Below are 21,595 nucleotides of genomic sequence, written 5' to 3'. Positions count from 1 at the left end.
GGGGTGGGGAAAAGCAGGACGTGCATCTGACTTCTTCTCATCTTTTTTGATCGCAGAGAGAAGATAGCATTTTTTACAAGACCAAGGATTAACATACCTCCTCTGCCGGCTGACGATGTATGACGTGTTACATTGTAAACATGAAGTATTTATCGCTTTTATTTTAATGAAGTTATTAGATTAGCCAAGTTTCTTTAAAAAAAAAACAACAAAAAAAAAACCACAAAAAACAAAGCAAAAGTGCAAAAGCTAATATACACGTTTTGTAAAAAATAAAAAAAGGAAAAAAAGTAAAAGTAAACAAAAACATATATATAAATATATACATATATATATTTTATAATAGCGACTGCAACGAGGCTTGGTTTTTCCTTGTTGTGAAACTGACATCTCTGAAGACAACTTATTTTATAAAAGATCGACTATCCTGTTAAGAGCGTGTACAGTTTTTATGCTGTTTTATTTGACTTAAAGGCTGGAAGACAGAAACAAAGTGAGTTCAGGCAAATTCACTGTAGTGTAATTTATTTATAGTGCCTTTTTTTCCTTGAAGGAAAATACCTACTTTAAGATGTATTTTAAGACTGAAATTTTGTTCTTCAGTATTTGTCATACAGTAGAATGGAACCATTGAGCTGGTTTTGTTTCTGATACCTGAAATGAAAATACTATGTTCTAAAATTGTCACTTTTTTCAGCTTTATTATCTGTAGCTTATTATGTACATTGTATCCTTTAGCACCGTCTGTGTCATAGCAAAATATTATCACCTGCAGTGTGTTTAACGCTGATCACGTTAAACACCTCAGCATTCGTTTGCATGTTCTTACTGTGCACTAATAGAATGTTTTCATTTCGGTTGTCTCTAAAATATCTTTATATTCTTAACCAGATGCTTGATTTAAACGGAGGAAGGAAAAGGGTGACAGATCTTTGTTTTGCTGTTTAAGGGAAAGGGAATTAAGAGAGCTCTGTGAGCTAGCTAAACTGCTAAAGGGATACAGCAATTCCTATGGTATCGAGACTCTGACCTGATTCAGGAAAACGTGCTCATTTCAGAAAGCAGCCGTAGTAAGGAAGGGTGCTTAAACACGTGTTCTTTCTAAAGGATATGCCTTGAGGTTATTGCATGTGAGTTCTTTTGAACAGTGACGCTTTCCAGGAAGGAGAAATTCTGGACTATATAATTCAGGAAGATGTAGCTCACTTGATTGCTGGTTGGACGAGCTGAGATCCAGTAAAAATAATTTTACTAGTTTGTTGTCATGAAAGACTGTCGCTCTGCATTCCCGAGAATGCCAGTTTTGTGTCCTTGCATCCTGCAAGTATGTAGAAATATTTCTTTACTAAGCTACTATAATAGAGTTTCTCGTATTTTTCTAATTACGCATTACCTACAAAAAAAAAAAAAGAAAAAAAAGGTGCCCAACACAAAGCTAACTTTTCAAATTGCTGGAATTGCCTCAAAAGAAGATGATGCTCTCTTTTCATCAAGGGGATGTGCCCGGGTCAAATTGGCTTCAGATTTTTATGCCGGGAAACCAAAGCAACAGCAGTCAGAAGCTAAGCAGACTCATGAAAACCTCTGATCAATAGGAGTACTTCAAGATATTTTGTATGCGTTTCTTGCGAGTATCAAGAGCTTACATTCTGTAAGCTTGTCAAAGATAAGGAAAACCTGAAAGTGAAGCTGATTGGCTTCTGTTTGCCCAGTCTGAGCCCATAAGTGCTGGATATGGGGAGTTAAATCTCAGTCATTAATCAATGAGGATGGTTAGCAAAGACAGTTAATTTTAAACTAGCATTTTGGAAACTATACAGTTAAAATACAAGTAAATCACGTAAGAAATTGTTAGTGTTTGGGTGAAAGTCTAGGGACAGCGAGCTTTCAAGTGCTTGTTACTTGAAATGATCGGTTGTTCAGAATTTCATGTCTCATGATCAGTGGAGGCCCTTTCATAGTAGTATTTATCATAAGTTACCATGCAGTGCTTCCAGAAATACTTGCTATGTGCTAAGAATAGACAACATCGTGTTCTCATGACAGTGTTTGAATACTGGAAGAGGTTGCCCGGATATGTTGTGAGGTCTCTGTCCATGGAGGGATCGAAGACTTGATTGGGTATGGTCCAGGGCAGCATGGTTGCATTAGACCCACCTTGTGCAAGGGCTGGGATAGGAACCTTCCTCCCACCCTAAACTGATCTCTGACCATTATAACAAAGGGACAGTGTCTGGCGGCTTCTCTGTTAGGGGGTTCCGTTGGTGTTTTTAATTAGTGACCGCTGTGAGATGTCATCAGTTTATCTCGTGAGTCTGTGATTCTGACTACTGTAATGAGTTCTGTCTTGATGTGGTAATGAGTTATCATATTCAGTATTCATCTCTCTTGTTTTTGTCACAGTTCTGTATGATTGTGTCATTTTTTGTATTATTTGAAAGTATTTCTTCTACAAAATAAAATAATTTGCCATAAACAAATAGAATTCTGTTTGATGCCACAGAAGAAGAATTTGTTTCAGGGGTTGGTATTTGCCGCATTTATGATCCTTTCATAAAGATGTCGTATATTTGCGTAATGGTGAATGTGTTCAAATAAAAGAAAGAGGAAATCTGTGAACTCGGAGATTCCTGAGAGGTTACACTGAAGACCTGAAATGGATACGGAGCATAAAGAATGGCAGATCCATTTTCCCGTGTGGTTACTGCTCACAATAAGTTGACAGCTGTATCTGAAATTCATGGTTGACTATTCCGAATTCCTGGGTGGCTCCTCTCTCACAGACTGAGTTGTCTTTCCTTTTTTCTAGCAGAATTTCTTACTCGGTAGATTTGCATTTGAGTTAAGCTGATGTTATTATTTCTGTAGTATATTAGTTTGTGACTAGTCTCAATCTGGAAACCGCTCAAAAGAATGCACATTTTTAGGCTGAGCTTTACTGCTGCTTTCCACCTTAATATTTGTAGGAAGACCTTTGTTTGTTTGTTTGTTTCTCTCTGCAACCCTGAGCTGCAGGAGCACAGTCAGAATTGAAGTACTGACACATGACACCTTTCTCTGTGCGCTATTTGCAAGGCGTTAAGGGTACGACAGAGTTTAGGTTATTTTTAAAATGGTCTGCTCGAAATAGTCATTCGGGATACCAACCGTCTCGTTACCATCAGGATCAACTACAAAAGCTACAATGGGTATGTTGGTATGGATCTTCTGATATAAGAATTAAGTCTCATGTATATTTCTTGCTGTGAGTCTTGCGAGCGCTTTGCAGAACCTCAAGGTAAGTGCTATATAAAAAGAGCAGATGGTTTTTTTAGGAGTCAGACGAACGACGTGTTTTGTGTCTATTTTCAGCTAGGTGCAAAACTAAGATTAGAATTGTGTTTTTAGGGAGGAGGGCATTTTACTGCTTGTTTTGGATCCCATCTCCTTTCTAACAATAGAGTCACAGGGATTAGAAGGAGAAAAATGTATTTACAGAGAGACTTGAGAAACTGCAAGCAAGCAAAACCAAGAACTGGTACAATACAATAGCTATTTTGCGTCTAGGACGTGGTATTTATGTTCTGTTATGTGCCTTATGGCACAAAAGGTCCCAGGTATGTATGGTTGCATCTGACTAATTCATTGCTGCTTGCTGTTTTCCCTACACTCTTACATAACGTGATCAAGGAAAGTTACAGATAAATTATCAAAGAAAAAAATAAAATAAGTGCTAGTGTTTAACTTCCTCCACAGAATTCAGCTGGCTTATTAATGTTGATTTAATGGGAACAAATAACAGACTCTGGCAAGAAGTTAGGCCTTTCACGTTTCTCCACTTTCCTGATGTGATTATAGCAGGTCTGCAGCTGTTACCAATGCACAAATAATAGAAGAGTGTGATCTGTGCTGTTATGTAAAGGGCATAATCAAATCTCTTTCCTAAAGGCGCGCTCCTTGCTCCAGAGGGCTGCAGGAAATTTCAGGTGAAGCAAGCGAAGTGCTTAGGTTTCACAGTAAAATGGAAAATGTGCCTTCTGTCTGGGGAATCCAGAAACAGGGAATTCAGGAACTTGCTCCGGTTCACAAACAAGATCTGGTGGATCTGTGGAGCCATTGTGAAAAGGTTTTGTGCATGCTGTACCAGCTGACTTGCTTTCTTGGGCTGGGCTGTCTGCTTAGAGCATCCCCAAGTATGTGTCTAACCACACTGGGACAAGAAGACCTTCTGGAGCTGTGCTCCTCAGCCTTTGAAGTAAGTGGAAGCCATGCATGCTCCTTCAGTCACTCATGGGTATTACCATGTGTGCCCGGACAAGGTCTTCCTCTACCTGTACACCTGCTTGGTGATACAAAGCACATCCCTGAATGCCCTCAAGTACACAAACAGTCTGTGCAGTGTTTGGATAAGGTGAACCAAGCAGTAAGGCGTGTGTCCTGAAATAAGGCACAGCACTGCGTGTTTGCAAACGTGTGAGTGTTTGTATGCTGTCTCCTTGAAGAAGAGTAATAACCCTGCACTGCACGGCATGCTCCTCGGACAGGGGGTGCAACACTTGTACCATCAGCTTTCAAAACAGTTACTTTGCTGTAGAGCCTGGATGCACTGCAGGGTATAACAGCAGAACAAAATGCAACAAAACAATGCTGAGGTGTAATGCACGGTTAAGCAAAATGATGAAAGATAATCGCTGCATTTGAATGAAGCATTTTAGGATGTTCTAATGTTAAAGTACTTGATAGGAGGATTTAAGGCCGAAGTTTTGAAGAAGGAAAAAGAAGCTGGCATGGAAGAGAGGACCTTTAAAGCAGCAGTGGTTTCACTGATGAAAAAAAGGCAGAAGGCTGCAAGTGGGGTGATTTCAATGAGTGAACAGGATGGAGAATCAGGGACTAAGCCTCGGGGGCAATTTTGCAAAGCTTGACTATGACCCAGCAGATAGAGGGAAGACAATCTGCTAAGCTTGAAGTGGAGTGTGAGGAGAAGGGAAACTTGCAAGGGATGGCGGGACTTGGTTTGTGTGATTTCCAGGCTGCTGTGATTACGTATTGCAGAGAGATGAAATAGGATAATTAAAACTCCTGGGTGCTGCTGCAGAGTCAAGAAGAAAGTGTCTTAATTTGTACGCTGTCTGTAAATTGCTTTTTCCTCGTGAAGAATGTGTTTGTTACTGCTGTTGCAGCAGAATTCATAAACCCTCTGTAAAGAAAAAAAACCACCACTTTTCAGGTGAGGGGGAAGGAAAAGCACCAGCTGCTATTGCAGTGCTCAAGGATAGGTAGGGAGGGATAAAGAAGCTTGCGGTGTAATCCTGCAGGATTACAGCTTGCGCTCTCTCTGCCCCGTCTCCTATCAGATATCCTATAGACGGAGGATGCAGTCACATGACCATTACTGCTTCCTCCCCATGACATCAGTGCTTTGCAGCCATACCACCAAAGAAAGGATGCTTTTAAAATCTTTGGGACTGGGCTAAATGATGTTGAATTGCAGGTAAGCAACATTAATTCTTCAACAAATTAGCATGCCAGGTGTTTGTGTGCTGCCATCCTGGAGATCCGGCTCTGCGAGGCAGTGTTTCTGCTAGAAAAGGAAGCAGAGCAGGTTCTTTGCGAGCAGAGGGCTTGCAGGTGCAGAGGCTGCTTGCTGCTGCTTGCTGCTCTTCCAGCTGACATCTCCAGCAGAAAGGCTGCCAGCTGGAGCCTTAAAGCTGAGGAAGGCCCTTTGTCCCTGCGTTTCGATATGGCTCCATCATGTGTCTGCTGAGCTTTATTTGCGGGAGCAGCCATCATCGTGCAGCCATGCAGGGAGAGGAGGGAGCAGCAGTACCGTTTTCATTGCATTGCCAGTTTTGTGGCTTATTGCTGTGGGCTTTTTCTCACCCTAAAGGCTGCCTAAAGGAAGTTGTGGAGAGAGAGAGATGTGTCTGAGCTTAAAAAGGAATGAGGATTAACTTGCTTAGGGGGTGAGCAGATGTATTTGGGGAAAGAGGCTTTTCTTCATTAATTTTTGCTGACGTGGTTTGCAAGTAGCCGGTCGGACAGGTTTTTTGCATGATGTGCTGTCGTGTAGGATAGGAATCGTTTGTCGTCCAACATGAACGTGAAAAATAATATTCCAGAAAGGACATAGGAGATGATGAGCAGATTTCCAGCTCTTACGCAAGCTGCAAAAAGGGCTTTGAAATATCCCCACTGAATGGATTTTTCGGAGAGTGGTATTGCTGTGCCAAAGTCCAGAGCCTGTTTTCATTTCCTACAATGATGCACTGTGTACAAATATACGGAGACACAAATTTGCAGAGGGTAGCTTTCGTGGCCTGTTTTTTTTTTCAATTCAGGATGTATTTTTAAACATCTGTTGGCTTTTTATTTGCATTGCATTATTATTGTCCTTAAGATGAATGGTAGGAGCAAGAAGCTAAACTCACGTTTGACTTCATACTGCTCAGAGAAGTGAAATTGTGCTTGTTGATTTTTGCGTTAAGAATCCTGATGAATAAACACGCGCTCTTGAAAGAGAACGGAGGATGACTCAGCTGCAGCTCCACAGGGCAGGCAGGCAGGTGGCATGTCAGTCACAGCCTGCAGAATGTGCTCTTCTTCTTGAAAATCTTCCTCTTACAGTAATTTATGTTTTGCCCATCATTGAGAAATACGGAAGCGTGACATGGCTCGGGTCACAGCTAAACACATGGGGAGATTTTGCATCCATGCTGTTGGCCTGTAGGGTGCACATCCTGGGGAGAGGTATGTTCCGGTCTCAGGAAATGAGGTATGTGGTTGTGTGAGAAAATAAGGGGAAAAAGAAATATGGAAAACAAAGCTAACAGCGGTAGTAATGAAACTCTGGATCCAATGAAGACGGCAGTTTTTAGAAATAGAAAGCCTTTTTTTATTATTATTTCTTCGAATAGAATCTTTGCTTTTTCCAGATCTCTCCTCAAAAGCAATAGAAGCACAAGCTTGTCATTTGATGAGGTAGAAGGCTGTATGCTGATGGCACCTGTGCTGAATTTCCTCTTTTTAACTTCCTCTGAAGCATCACGAGAAGTGCTGGCTCAATTCTTTCTAGCACTTAGGAGTGCACCAAGTTCAGTTCCTGCTCGCCATGCATGCAGGGACACGGCCCTTTGCCCTCATGAATTGCACAACCCCCCAGCTGCCACACACCAGTGTTACAGACACAACATGTTTTTTTCAGCAGCCCTGATCATATTTGAGTGCTTTATGGAAATGTGTATAAAGCAGTTGTTCACCTGAGCTCCTGATTTGAGTCAAGGCCTTTTTGTACAACAATGGACAAGGTACTGGCCTAAATGCTTGCTGGGGCAACTCTGGAACAGAAGAACGATGGTCTGCCTGGAGCAAACAGATGGGGGAACAAGGACAGGCTATAGATGAGAAGTCTTACCATTTCTCAGCACATATGCATACTTGCACAGAAGGTTCTGGGTTTGTCCAGATTTCTTCCTCTCTAGATCAGAAGAACCAACAAGCACATATGACTGGCAGTTAATGCTAACTGAGGAAGGCTGGTAGGTTTCCTGCAGGTTGCTGTTCCTAAAGCACCTGTAACGTGCTGCTGTCAAACATTATCACAAGGGAGGGGGGTGGTTTCTCCATCTTGCAGTTGAGGGGACTTGGAGCTATGAAGTCACCGTTCTGGAAGCACACAGCCCACCAGCACCAAGCGCTGCTGTACAAACCAGTGCCCTCTGAGAAAAACATGAAGCTCCATCTGTGTTGGAGCAACTCACTGCCTCCACTCAGATCATGAGCAGCGTTTTTCTTAACAACAGAGTCCATTTTGAGCAATGCGAGTGCAAATGTTCCACTGGACATTTTCGGGGTAGAATGAGGTTCCCCCTCACCCCCTCCCTTCCTGACGGAACTCAGCAGCTGAACTAATTTTGCTCCATTTTTCCAAGAAACTTTGAGTGGAGAGCAGACACGTGATGTTTTGTACTGAAGGAACTTGCCCTCCAAAGGAAGACTCACAATGGGAGGAGCTGGGTTGCTCTGGTTGCACGGGCCTCTGGTGCTGAGGGTTCATGCCATGGCCCAGAGGCCTCTCAGGAGGTTAAGGGAGCAGGCCTAGTTCTGCTGTGGCTGCTAAGTCCCCTGCCACAGGAGCGAGGTACCTCAGCTATTAGTTACAGCTCCCACCAGCTTTGGGGCGCATGGGGTGCCCAGGCTTCCAATCAGGCCATGCTGCCCCATCATCCTGGGTTCCCAGCCTGGCATCCCCTGTTCTCCAGGCCCGCTCCCCATATTGCTGCTGTGATCGTACCCTTAGCACGTGCGGTGGCTGAAGGGAGTGTTCAGAGACTGCGGTTCAGTCTGGAGGAGACTTTGGGCTTCAGTTTTCCACCACGTATCCCAAATATTTCCCCCCTCTGCCTCCCAGGCCCTCTCCCCTATGATCTGCTGCCCTGTGCTTTCTGAGCTTGGCTGTAGCTTCATCGTTTTTTCCATAGGGGTTACTCAGGGTAAAGCCACACGTCCAAGATTGGCTGTATGTAGCTTGCCCGCGCTACCACAGCAGAAAGCTCCTTCATGTGTGGTGACGGGGCTGTACAGTAACATGCTGCAGTGTTTTAAAGTTTTGTTCCAGATATGGCAGTCTGCCTGCGTTTGTGCTGCGGGAGATGGCAGGGTTTCGCAGTATGGTTTACTCGTATACTGGGATCAAGCCATTAATCCTTGAGCTGTAAGAAAGGGATTTGCCAGTTTTAATATTCATTTTCATTTTCCCAGTTTAACTGCTCTATGTTTTATTTTTTTGCCAGTGCCACGTTATGTTTCCAGAAAAGCCTGTGACTGAGTTGAGCAATTTCTTACTTTTCAAGGAGTCCTTGCTCTGATCCTAGGCCATCCCTGTGTTTTTTAAGCACTACTGTTAAGGCAGAGGGTCAATAAATGGATCTCCTTGTTCAATCTGAGGCTCTCAAGATGGACAGCCCTATATCGCTCATGGATACTTTTCAGACTGGAGAAAACTGCACATTTAACTCACGGTTCAGCCTCTACTGAAGACATCTTTCTTGTAAGATGCTGTTGGGTGATGATGGTCTCATAACCATTTTACCTCCTTCAGTATCTTGTAGGATGTGCTGTTTCTAGGTCATATTCTATGTGGCAGGGAATGGAGGTGGAACTGCATCTGTCCCCCTTGACATTTTTGATTCCCAACTATACAAACCCTGTGCTCTCACCACTCCCCAGAAAGGCATATTGTGCCCCTAGTAATCTTGCTATACTTCTTATTCATTTATTACAAAGCAACTTCATAATGCCTGCGCATGCTGACACCCTGTTCTATCAAGCCTATTTTCTCCTGCCATGCAGTGCTGAAGGCTTCTGGTGTGACTGTGCTTTGATCTGGGACCCCTCTCCTGCAGCGTGGGCCTCAGCCTTATCCCCCTATGGCTCTTTCTGAATGCTGACTTCTTCAGCTCACTCTGCTGGAGCAGTAGTGACCTGCTGCCAGCATGGCACCCAGCTCTCCAGTTGAGATGCTTGCGCTCAGCAGGTCACACTGAGAAGCTTGTGGCAAGGACTATGGCTGGCCATGAGGCAGGGGCTCTGCGCTTGGTTTCTTTGAGCACTCAGTACTAGGAACGTTCAGTACTCAAATCAAGCAGAGAGTGGCGATTCATCTATCGTTCTATCTGATTGCCAGCTGGTAAACCAGTAAGACCGTGCTGTTCATAATCAGATCTACAAAATATAAGTCCCAGAGATTTTCATGTGCTAAGTCACTCCAAACAAATACAGATTGGGCAGTTAGGGTTCTGCTTTTCTCCCACATCCACTTCTTCATGCTACAGCAGAGGAGTCATTGGCAGAGGTGTGCTTTGCTGCTTGCATGGTGTTATTTTTCACATAGCAAACTCCATGCTGCTACTTTTACAGCAAACAGCATAAAGATGAAAGCGTATAGGGGAACGTTCATCTGCTAGAAATGGTGTGAGTGTTGGAGTAGTTCAGTAACTGCGATCTGTTCAAAGTAACTTAAAACTTGTTAGAAATGTGTTTCAAAATGTGCTGTGTGTTATGTCCAATTGAAACAGAAGGCAGGATGAGGAGACCGTAGCACATCTAGTAGCAACAGGCAAGGGCCAGGACTTTTCCTTTGATGACTGTTCAGCTCGTTGTTTCTCATCAGTGCACTTTTCAGCTTCTTTGAATCATGGGATGATTTGGACTGTGCTTGCCGTGTCAAGTGCATTTCAGATCAAATCAGTCAGTTAATGTAATGCCTACAATGTCAGTTCATTGATACAGCTCTTCTAGCTGCGGCTTTTACATTTACAGATGCTGTAGCAGTGCCAGAAAGCTCAGAGGTTGTCAGCATTTGTATTTATGTAATTTATCGCTTTTACATAAAACTTATCTTCATGCTGCTGTGTTTCATACAGCTGACTTGAATCCCAAGATGAGTTTACTCACTGTGGGACCTGCAGAAAGAAAGCACGACCTTGAATATGACTGTACTACAAAAAACAGAAGAGACCTAAGCTATAGTCTGTATGGTATCTATTGTGCTCCTGGACATATCCCAGCCCACCAGCAAGCTCACCACAGCTTCTGCAGGCTGTATGCACTAATCCATGCATTGCTTTCTTTATATGGGACGTTCCAGAGATTACTTAAATATTATCTGGCTTTATACCAACATCCAGTCCTACGGACTAATATTTGAACTGTACTTCTGATCCTTGCCTCCATCTCCTCTCATGCAACACTTGACATGTTTATCGGTTCCAATAGGTTTGTTTCTTCATTCAGCTTTTAGCGAGAATCACTTTACAGTTGCTCAAGCAGAATATTGACTAAAACATCCAGTTGTAGATATATTAAGCTCTTCAGTGGCAGAGAGCTGAAGAAGGCTCTTTCCATGCTGAATCGCAGGGAATGAAATGGGAAATGTGACTCAAGGTCAATAAAGAGAAAATGATGGGGGTAATGACCCTAAGATCCCACAGAATGATGGGCTTCTGCCTCTCGTGGAGTACATCTTGGAGTTACAGCAGATTGCTCATGGAAAATGTTGGATGCATGCCCTAAGCTAAATGAATGCCAGGAGTTGTTAGGAAAGAATAGGGGATGAAGCAGGAAACATTTGCTGCTGCACAAGTTGTTTCATCAGCACCTGAAAAAGTAGTTGAAAGGACAGCAGCGACATCTGAGACATGGATCTGCAAAGGGACAACATGCGCACCCAAGAGTCACTCAGCAGCAAAACAACATTCAGCACTGTCCAGTGTGTACAGGCTTTGCTGGAGTATCCAAATTTCTTAGATATTTGAGTCTTAGGAGAGGCTAAGAGTTGCATTTATTACTAATTCTGTGTGCAATGATATTGCAATGTTTTCTTTTGAATTAATGAGGCGGGAATGGCTACTTCTGATATCTCTGTGATCTGTGGCCAGAAACTGTCACTTATAAGGAACAATCTGTCATCTTATAATAATGCAAACATCTCAAATATGTGAGATAAGTTGCCTTTGAATAGCGTTTTTCTCTCATCAGCTACAAAAGGAGTTTAGATTCTAGTGTCCAGAGCCTAGTGCAGATTTGTGACGCTGGATGAGACAACACACACTGTGAGTATTTGTCCTCTTGCTGTCATAAGAGTGGATTGCTACTGTGCACCTGGCTACAGTCTGTGTTTGGATGACATTCATTTGCCCTTAACATTTGTGTATTAAATTAAAGTATCCATAACTAAATTGTTAGTGTAAGGCTGTAGTTTTGCTGGCAGGACTGGAAAGTTCTCTGCAAGAACCTTGAGAGGACAAGTTAACCCACCGATAGAAGCTTTGGAGACTGTCTGAGAAAGGTGAGATAAGTAATTGCCAATAAAGAGAAGGACAGTGGTACTTAAATGGTGCTTAGTGCCAGCATATAAAAAACATGGAATCTCTACAGCCCAATTAAAAGCATTGGAGTCAGAATTGGGCTTTGTGTAATCTGACATCACATCTCTGCATTCAAACGCATGGCAGCTGGCATGAAGTTTCAGGCAGATAATCATCCATCTAGCTGCAGTTCCTAGATGCTGAAACTATCTAGAATTCAAAGTTTGTTTTCCGAGTCTTCCATGGCCTTGCAGTCTCTAGCACTTCCTTGTATCCCAGGGCATGCTGTGCAACACGTATGTCTGGGATAGATTCAGGCTAAGATTGTAATTACCCACATACTTGTGGTCTGGCCTGCTATTATCCATCACAAAACTGTCATGTGCCGGGCATTGACAGCATACTTAAGAAGCTATTTATTATGGGATATAACCAGCATATTGGGTAACTTTCTTGTAGCATTAAGGAGAACTTGCCAATTCTTTCAACACAGCAGTTTCCAGACATTTTTTATAAAGCAGCAGGATTGCCTGGGCTCAGGCAAGCTGTCTGAACTGCGTGTTCCTTACAGGTACTACTTTATGGGAAGAGTAGGTTGAAGGAAATGACCTGTGTGCTACAAAATAACAGCACTGTCCGATTCTTTCTCTTCATTCCAGCTTTCTATACCAGCTTCCCATTTCAGCCCCCAGCCATGGTTTACAAGATGTTGAACTTGAGATCACTTGCAGCTTCAGCTCCATAGCTGTAGCATCCTACCTTTGGACTCCCATTTTCCCTACCGGGGCAGGAGTGTGCTCTCATCTGCTTTGCTAAGTATTGCTATTTTCAACTGTCACTCTTCTTTTTAACCACTTCCATCTTGTGGCTCCTTATTTGTGCTCTGCAGCACCACATGCTGCACCTGCTCTGCATTTGGCCACCTTCCCCAGGCTGAGACTGCCCTGCTTGATTCTCCTGCAGGCAAACACACTCAGTTTGCACACTTAAAAGAACTTCAACAGAATTATAACAGTGACCTGCTGTTTGCCTGTAAGATAATGTCTTTTTCAGCTGCTTGGGCTGAGCACGCTGGCTGTGTAGTCCCAAAAGTCCTCCTACTCAGTGGAGTGCAAAGAAACAGACACTGGTGGAGCTGAGTATTCCTGCTTGTTATATTCCTCGTGTCAACACTGGGGAAAAAGATTAAATGGATAAGATTCAAATAAAACAGTTGAAAATTGGTAAAGTGTGGAAAAAAGGCAGTGAACAAAGCAGGCTGAGCACAACTGCAGAGTGCATGGATGTTTGATTTAAAGCTCATCTGCCATGTTTTTTTCCTGTTCTAATCATAGAACTGAGAGATTTCCTCACTGCTTCAAAGGTTTAAATTCTGCATGTGAAATCACTGTCTCCGTATCTGAAGGAGGAATGTGGATAGCAGTTTTTAGTGCTGCACTGGCCTCATCCATAACCTGCAAAAATTACATCGTGTCTGTCAAAGGATTACTGGCTCTGCAGAGTCGGTTCTATAAGACTCAAAGTCTGCATCCATCACTAATTTTCTTGTATATTTTCTTGTTTGTGTGTTGGTTTTTTTCCCTTGTGAGGTGACAGTAGCCTAATACCCTGTTGCCCTTTTCCATCATTTTATTATTATTTTTATGCTTACCTTTTCAGATTGCAAATTGTAGGTACTCTCCAGAAGACCCTATTACCCACACACCTTAGGATGGGTGACACTATATCACTCTTTAGGGCAACACGTCCTTCTCTGTCTCCAGAGGCAGCCTAGGTAGTTCTTATGGTCTAGATACCAAACTTTCGGATGGATGAAATTAAGTTGCATCCTGTATGCCTAAAATACTTACTTGACTCTCTTACTACTAAGGGTTCTGTATGTTGGGAATGATGTCAGCCTTTTCTGTACCCTGTTGTATTAGTAACTGCTTTGGGACTTGACCCTGTAAAGGAGACATTCCTTCTTGCGTATAGCCAGATGTTTCTGAGGTCTCTGTGGGAAAGAGAGGTACAGTAGTTACAAGGTAACTTCATCCTGTGCTGATGGAGATCTTGTAGAATCACTAAGGTTGGAAAAGACCTCTCAGATCAATGAGTACAAATGTAATCCCATCCCTACCATGCCGTCTAATCACGTCTTTCAGTGCCACATCCATGCATTCCTTGAACACCTCCAGGGATGGTGACTCCACCATCACCCTGGGCAGCCTGTGCCACTGCATCACCAGTTTTTCTGAGAGGTATTTTTCCTAATATTCCATTACCTCCCATCCTATCACTGGAGATTACTTATTACCTGGGAGATGAGGCCAATCCCCACCTTGCTATAACCTCCTTTCAGGTCATTGTAGAGTGATAAGATCTCTGCTGAGCCTCCTTTTCTGAACAATCAATCCCAGTTCTCTCCTCTGCTCCTCGTAAGACTTGTACTCCAGATCCTTCACAGCTTCGTTGCCTTCCTCAGGACATACTCCAGGGTGTCAATGTATTTCCTGTAGTGAGGGGCCCCAAACTGAACACAATACTCAAGGCGTAACCTTGACACTTGATCTTGTTGTACCTCATACAATTGGCTTCAGCCCAGCCATCCAACCAATCCACATCCCCATGTGGGACCTTCCTACCCCCACCCCCCACTTCCTTCCACCGTGGCATTGTCTGGGAACATACTGAGACTGCGCTCAATCCCCTTGTCCAGGTTGTCAGCAAAGATATTAAACAGGACATGTACCAGTATTGACATGAAGTAGGTATAGTTTCTGAGGCTTCAGGACAATGGGCATGGATGGTTCTCTGCTTTCATTTCCATAGTCTTGAAAACTCAGATGAATGATAAATAGTAAATTTTAGTGTATTATTATTGCTGTCTTCTGAGTTAGTAACTTTGTCTTCTCAGTAACCTCACTGCAGGTAGGGCACTTCTTCCAGCATGTGATCAGCATTTAACTTTGCAGAAGAAGAAGCCTGGAACCATCCTGGGTTTTGGGGCACTATTTGCCAAAAACAAAAAGATGGTATTTCTACACTTGGGCACTATGCTTTTTTTGTATTGGCTTTTAAGAGTTTGCCAAGCTCTTGAAGTAGTCTTCAGCAGTATACTTTTCCTAGTGGTAATGCATAGACTTCAGTAAGTTCCCACTAGAATTGCTGAGCCGTGTTCTCTAGAGTTTGTGGTTTGTGGAGGGATTTTGGAAGACTTGATTCCAACGTGTCTGGCAAAGCTGCATGAATTTACTGAAAAACTTGTTTTCCCTTCTATATACAGACCCTAATATGGTTAATGCAGGAGAAATGAACGGTTCTGGCAACCTGATGGATTTTCTGGACGAGCCTTTTCCTGATGTCGGGACTTATGAAGATTTCCACACTATTGACTGGCTGCGGGAGAAATCACGTGACACTGACCGCCATAGGAAGGTAACGGCAGCTGGATTTGGTGTGTCACAGACCTCAAGTTATGGCCATCCCAGTTGCAGAGGAAAAGCAGCAGTTTTCCAATGCTCTGAATTCCTACTCTGCAGTATCATTTGAGGAGAACTTATAAAAAGTATAGGTGTGGTATATCCTGAGTTTGTAAACGTGGAAGTGTTTTCTGCAGTTTATAGTGGAGCACCTCTACAGTGTGGTTGGGACTGGAGGGAGTAGAGAGTAGAATAATTTTTTAGCCTACTTTTGAGTAGATTAATTTACCCTGATGCACTAAAATTGTGTTAGCCTGGATCAAAGACACAACTGTATGTACGTATCGTTTCAGATTACAAGCAAAAGTAAGGAATCCATATGGGAATTCATCAAGAGTTTGCTGGATGCCTGGTCAGGATGGGTTGTAATGCTTCTCATAGGACTACTGGCAGGTATGTGTGCGCTACATTACTTTTTCCTGGAACCACCTCACTCAGATTTGCTGCAGTACCATTTGTTTCTCTCTTTACTTTGTTCTGTGTTCGCTGCTTTTTCAAGCTAAAAAACCAGTTACGTATCTATACAGTTTTAATACTTAATAAAAGCAGTCCTGTTGAGTGCTGGCTTAGAAAAAACACTATTAATCTGTAGAGGGAGTTTCCTTGAAAATATGTTTGTAAGTACTTTACACTCAATCAACTGCTTTTACCTTCTGAGTCTTCAATTCACACTGGCCAGTTTTGTTGTAGATCTTTTTTTTTCCCCTTGTGTTCACTTAGCTGCACTCTCCAAGTAGATGTTGTCATGTCGGGAAAGAAAATGTTCGTCGTGTACAGTCAAGAGGGAGCTTTGTAAATCATTATGTCCACTTGGTTATCTTTTTATACATGCACGAAGGGAAAATACAGTTTCAGACTCAGTTCTGCATTTGCTCTCAAGCCAGACAGACATTACATATTTAACAGCCTGTTTGAACTCAGATGGCAAATTCATTAATTGCTCACATTGCTCCTGTCTTCTGCATGCTTTAGCATATCTTCCAACTTGGAAAGCTCTACTTCTATTACAAAGTTGAAACAGCTGTCATTTTTTTATACTTTTCCAGTGATGTCAGGGTGCTCCTGTTTGACAGTGCTTGGTAGAACCGCCATGCAAAGCTTCACAATTTCCAAGCAGTGTGAATCTCTTTTTTGCTATCTGTTAGGTTAACACATTTATCATAGCTGTTCAGCTGTGTTAGAAGTGCTGGGGAAAGTCTTAAGAAAACATTGCTGAAGTGACATTTTGGTAAATTGTTCCGCTATATCCATGTTTCTGTAGTACTTTTGATGGGTGAATGAGATGGGAGGAAAGAGAATGTCCAAGGTTTGTTTCAGTTCCAGTTCACAATGAAGAAAGCTCTGGCACCCTCAGGGTTACTGAAACCCAGAACTGAATACCAGTAAAGCTCTGATGCTCGTATGTCTATCCTACATACTGAAGGTTGAGGGTAAGCTGGAGCTGAGGAGCAAACTTTGTGATGATGCAGGTGCAGAACAGCACATTTTACCACAAAGAATAGAGATTAGTCTGTTTTTTAATTGGGCAAGGAGTTGTGAGTCAGAAAAAGAACAAAAATTATCTGTGTGCTCATTATCTGGGCTGTAGACTTCGTCTACTCTTGGAATGATACATGTGCTCTGTGCCTGTCAAAGATGGAGCCTTGGCTCAGCTGCACAGCCGTGGGGCAGCTCTTGGGCAGCTGAATCCAGGCATTGCCAGGGGCAAGGATGGGAGATGGTGAGGAGGGGGAAAGCAGCAGCAGTAGTATCCAGGGCATGAGGGGACTGTGCCCCTGCCACAGCCTTAGGGGGGACAGAGGCCAGCAAGCTGGGACTTTTGGGGAAGGGGATGACAAGAGCCTCCTTGTATTTCCAAAGGCACTTGGAAAAGCTATTCAGGCCCAGGATTTTAAAGTTAGTTTACATTTTTTTTTTCATTTCAGGTGGAGGATGTGTAGACCAGGAGACTAAATTCAGTTCCTTTGATGGAAAAATACGGAAATAAACATGTGCTATATTGCAGTTTTGCAGTGACATGTCTAGACAGCAATGTTAAGGTGTCTAGCTTAACAGTTAAAGGACTGACCTTCTGAGATGCTGAGCAGTCTGCAGCTTCCATTAATTTCACTTGAAGTTGCAAAGATTTAGAACTTGGATAAAATCTAGTTCTGGTCACTGGAGTTATGAATCAGTAACTGTTGTACTATTATCATGCAAGCACAGGTTTTTTCCTCTTGTGATTTTCTTCTCTGTAAAATATGTGTAGGAAATCGTAGCATTTTTCTCTTCATGTGGGTCCCATGTAGCAAATGAGATTAGTTCAGCGTATAATTAAGCACATTTTCTTAGAGGCATTGTGGTGCATGGAAGCTTGTGTTGGAGAACTGAATGTTACTTTCCCACTCTGTTATGCACTTGATTAGGGGAAAAATATTCTTCCTTCACTTGCTCCTTCTACTAGATAGCATGAATATTAAATTGTCTGATTATGGATATGTGAATTTCAAAGATTGGAATGGCTACAGAGAATGATAAATGTTCACCAACAGATGTAAGAGGCACAGGGATTGGTGCTTATGCTCAAGGGATGAGGATTCTTTGTGCTACTTCCTGAAAGTTTCAGAAAATGGGAGGAGAATTTAAGAGTTTACTGTAAAACTCACTGAGTTATGCCTGCTGATGTTACTCACAACATGATGATTTCTGGTCATCTAAAAACATATTTCATCATTTCCAAAGAAACCTGGGGAAATGGAAAGAGAGTGCAAGACAAAACCAAGGCCTACAAAGAAAATCACTGATACAGACATCACAACTCCTATGGCCTGTTTTATTGTGGTCTTGTCTGGTATCTGATGAGAAGTAAAGGCCTTAAGGTGCACCAGGAGAGGTTCACGTTGGATATTAGGACAAATTCTTCTCATAAAGAGTGTTGATGCAGCGGCACAGGCTGCCCAGGGAGGTGGTGGAGTCACTGTCCTTGGAGGGGATGAAGAAATGTGTAGATGTGGCACTGAGGGACGTGGTCATTGTCATGCTGCGATGGGTTGATGGTTGGACTACATGATCTTAGAGGTTTTTTCCAACCTTAGTGATTCTATGATTCTGTGTATAGTTCTTCATACTCTTCCATTCCATCAAAAATTCTACACACAGTTTGTGTGTTGACAGGTATTCTTCCTAAGGCGTTAAGAATATATGCTCGTGTGTAAAGCCCTGTGGATGTGTGGAACACTTTTTGTTCTCTGAATAAAAAGCAGGTTGTGTGTGCCTGAATTATTGGATTTTATTATTGTTATTATTATTATTTCTTCTTATTTCACAGAATTAAAAAGCAGAAACTTTATTTATATGTCAAATGAAGTGACTTCTAGGGAAAAAAGGGAGCAATCCCCCACACCTCCTCCCTTTGGTTGATCAGATACTTAGCAGGAACCAGAAAAATAAAAGTTTTGAAACTATCAAAACTATCCATTACCTTTTCCAAAATATTTTAATCTCACTGAAATTCCAAGGACAAAATAGAGTGGAAAAGCAATGTTCCCCTTGGGGTCACGCCACGTGAAATTCATGCGTCTTCTGGCCACTGGATGTCGCTGTAACTCTGCGTAGTTACTGGGAAAAAGCTTGAATGGGGTTTATGTGTGCAAAGAAAGTATGAAGAGTAATCTTAATCTATGTATTCGGATTGGCAATGAATGTACACATCAAGAGCCTGATTCTATTAAGTTCGTAAGTCAGAATTTGGCATCCATGTTGCTTTTGCACCGAAACCATCCTTTTAAAAGGTTGCTGTCTTGGGACCATAAAGCCTAAAGGAAAGCAGCGGAGTCCTCCTCCTGTCCACCCCTGAAATGCACACTGTGGGTTGGGCCCTGCGGCCTAGCCCTTACACACTGCCCTGCTGACCTGTATTAGATGGTATGCCTGCCTGGTACAGGCTGCAGGAACAGGCCCTAGTGTTACCTAGCCCCTCCCTCTTTGTCAATTAGCCAGCACGAAAATAGCCAAACATTTTGGCATGGCCATTTATGTAGAGTTTTCCCACTGTTTCTTCCACTTCTTTCTTATATCCTTGAGTTCCAACCTGAGCAATTCTATGATTCTAGGGTATATTGCAGTTTCTTCCCCAGAGGATGTATTTTTGCTTTTAGTATAAGCAGATGTATTTTCCTCATGGCTTGGTATTTTTTGATGCCACGTCTCTTTTTTATGCATTTCCTTCTCCAGGCACGTTAGCCGGAGTGATAGATTTAGCTGTGGATTGGATGACAGACCTGAAGGAAGGTGTCTGCCTGTCTGCATTCTGGTACAGCCACGAGCAGTGCTGCTGGACGTCTAATGAAACGACCTTCGATGACAGAGACAAATGTCCCCAGTGGCAGAAATGGTCTGAACTTCTTGTAAACCAGTCAGAGGTATGGGGGACCTGATGGGGGTGGGGTGAAGGAAGGCCAGGGAATGCCTCTTTTTCATACTTGCTGATGCTCACTCCAGAAAGAGAAAACATTATGAATGGAAAGTGATGTGTTTTCTGGTTCGGTTGATTGGTGCTGTTGGTTTTTGTTGTTGTTGCTGTTTATTTTTAAAGGTATTACCACAAGCAATGTCTGCACCATTCAGGATAGGTCCCGTTGTTATAATGCCATCTGTGATGGAAGCTGGAAAATCTCTCTCCTTTTTTTTCTTTTTAAACTGTAGTTATTTATGATACAGGTAATAATGTTTCAAAGCAGAACGTGTGGAAGTTTTGCATTCTAAGCTATTCCTCCTCAACCCCTTGCGGCAGATGGTACTTTCATGGTATTTTGCTTTCACCTCAGCTATTCAATGTATTGAATAATATCGATTCCTTCGGAACTCGAATTTTAGGGCAGAATTATTGTACTGAAAAACATCCCCCATTTTTACAGGTGACTTGGAGGCAAAATTGAATATGACATTCGGTAGGTGGGATGGATGTATCACTGGAAAGAAAGGCCTTATGTGATATCCAAGTCCCTAGTAGAACCAATAGAGGCAGAAAGATCTCTGTACAGCTTCCAGTCCACAATGCCAAACTTCCCTTTGCCAGAGGTTCTCCAGGCTTGCACAGTTCTTCATAAACAGATGGTTCAGATGGGTGTATCTTTGTGATGGTGAAGAAATATTACCGCGGTATAAAGTTGCAGGACTGGGGACAGGGTTGTAATTTAAGTGAACAAAAAAATGTGGCAAATCAAAAAAGGGTAGAATGTTACAATTGTTATGGGATTTAGAAATCCCGTGCATGTGTTTGACATGCTGTTACTCTGAGAACCGGGAATATTTAAACAGAGCATTTCCTTGAGAAAATTTATTGCTTTCACCTGCAGTGCAAGCTTAGCCGTGAAGACTGTTGTATACTGTGGCTTATAAGAAAGGTATCGTCTAGGTGGACAGTGTAAAAATTAGCTCATTTATATCCAGATTGGGCTTATGACCTCCTAGTATCATGTCACTGTGGGAAAAAAAAGGTTATTTCTTAGTTTTAGTCTTATTCTCACAGCACAGGAGGCTCTAAGGTCCATAGCTTTCTGGCTGCCATGATCCAGTGTATGCTGCAATATCAATAAGAGGTGTCTGTTATTATATACCAATCCATGTCAAAGATCAGTAATATTCCAACAGAAATGTGGATTTGGCAAGTAAAATTTACAGCCTATTGCAAAAGGTTTATGATGTGGGCAAGTTCTACCTGATCCCTGTATTTCTAGAGGACTCTATTACTGAATGTGGCTGTATTGCTTGACTTTGCATTCCACATTTGGGTAGCTGCTCTGTAGAACAGCAATGCACAGGAGGAGTAATTTGGATTACATTTTAGACAAAAAGTTCTCAGGGCAATTTCCCCAAAAATACTTTATCAGACAAGTCTACATTTTTAATGTGTGCCTGTAACTCTTTCTCATCATAGACAACTAAAGTTGACATTTTGAGGACTAAGATTTAGACCACTTCTTCCTTGTGGTTTTCCTGATTTATGACTGATAAACCCTGTACATGTGTTCTCACTGATAACTGTGACATTCCCTATAGCATCTCTTGAAAAACGATTTAATTCTAGTTCTATTAAATGAGCCTAAAGAAGTCTTGATGTAAATTGTTATGGAAAACATAATAGTGCATCAGAAACATCCCAGACTGTTTTCCCCTGATCACTGCTTTGTAGACCAACAGTATTTTTCATCTCTCTGGTTATGAATTCCTTCCACAGAGCTCGTAAAGAATGTTGTGATACAAAAGAACTTCAAAAACCCAAATTCACTGGAGCTATGGATGTTTAAC

At 42.3% G+C, this 21,595-nt stretch overlaps 2 protein-coding genes across 3 annotated transcripts in view; both read left to right on the top strand.

Moving 5' to 3' along the window:
- The window catches only part of WWC3 (WWC family member 3), a 95,202-nt gene extending 92,728 nt beyond the window's left edge, over positions 1–2,474 (top strand). For both annotated transcript variants that reach the window (XM_072353147.1, XM_072353138.1), the window contains exon 23: positions 57–2,474. In XM_072353147.1, the coding sequence (XP_072209248.1) occupies positions 57–123 (67 nt within the window). In that variant the 3' untranslated portion in view covers positions 124–2,474. The remainder of the gene's footprint in view (positions 1–56) is intronic.
- Positions 2,475–5,356: 2,882 nt separating this feature from the next.
- The window catches only part of CLCN4 (chloride voltage-gated channel 4), a 35,922-nt gene continuing 19,683 nt past the window's right edge, over positions 5,357–21,595 (top strand). Inside the window, exons 1-4 of the mRNA XM_072332134.1 lie at positions 5,357–5,473; positions 15,112–15,263; positions 15,601–15,700; positions 19,520–19,707. Coding sequence (XP_072188235.1) covers positions 15,120–15,263; positions 15,601–15,700; positions 19,520–19,707 — 432 coding nt within the window. The 5' untranslated portion in view covers positions 5,357–5,473; positions 15,112–15,119. The remainder of the gene's footprint in view (positions 5,474–15,111; positions 15,264–15,600; positions 15,701–19,519; positions 19,708–21,595) is intronic.

Source organism: Excalfactoria chinensis, chromosome 1 (genome assembly GCF_039878825.1).
Source record: "Excalfactoria chinensis isolate bCotChi1 chromosome 1, bCotChi1.hap2, whole genome shotgun sequence".
NCBI classification, from domain to species: Eukaryota; Metazoa; Chordata; class Aves; order Galliformes; family Phasianidae; genus Excalfactoria; species Excalfactoria chinensis.
Note: the sequence above shows the minus strand (reverse complement) of the source record. Positions and strands in the feature narration are given on the sequence as shown.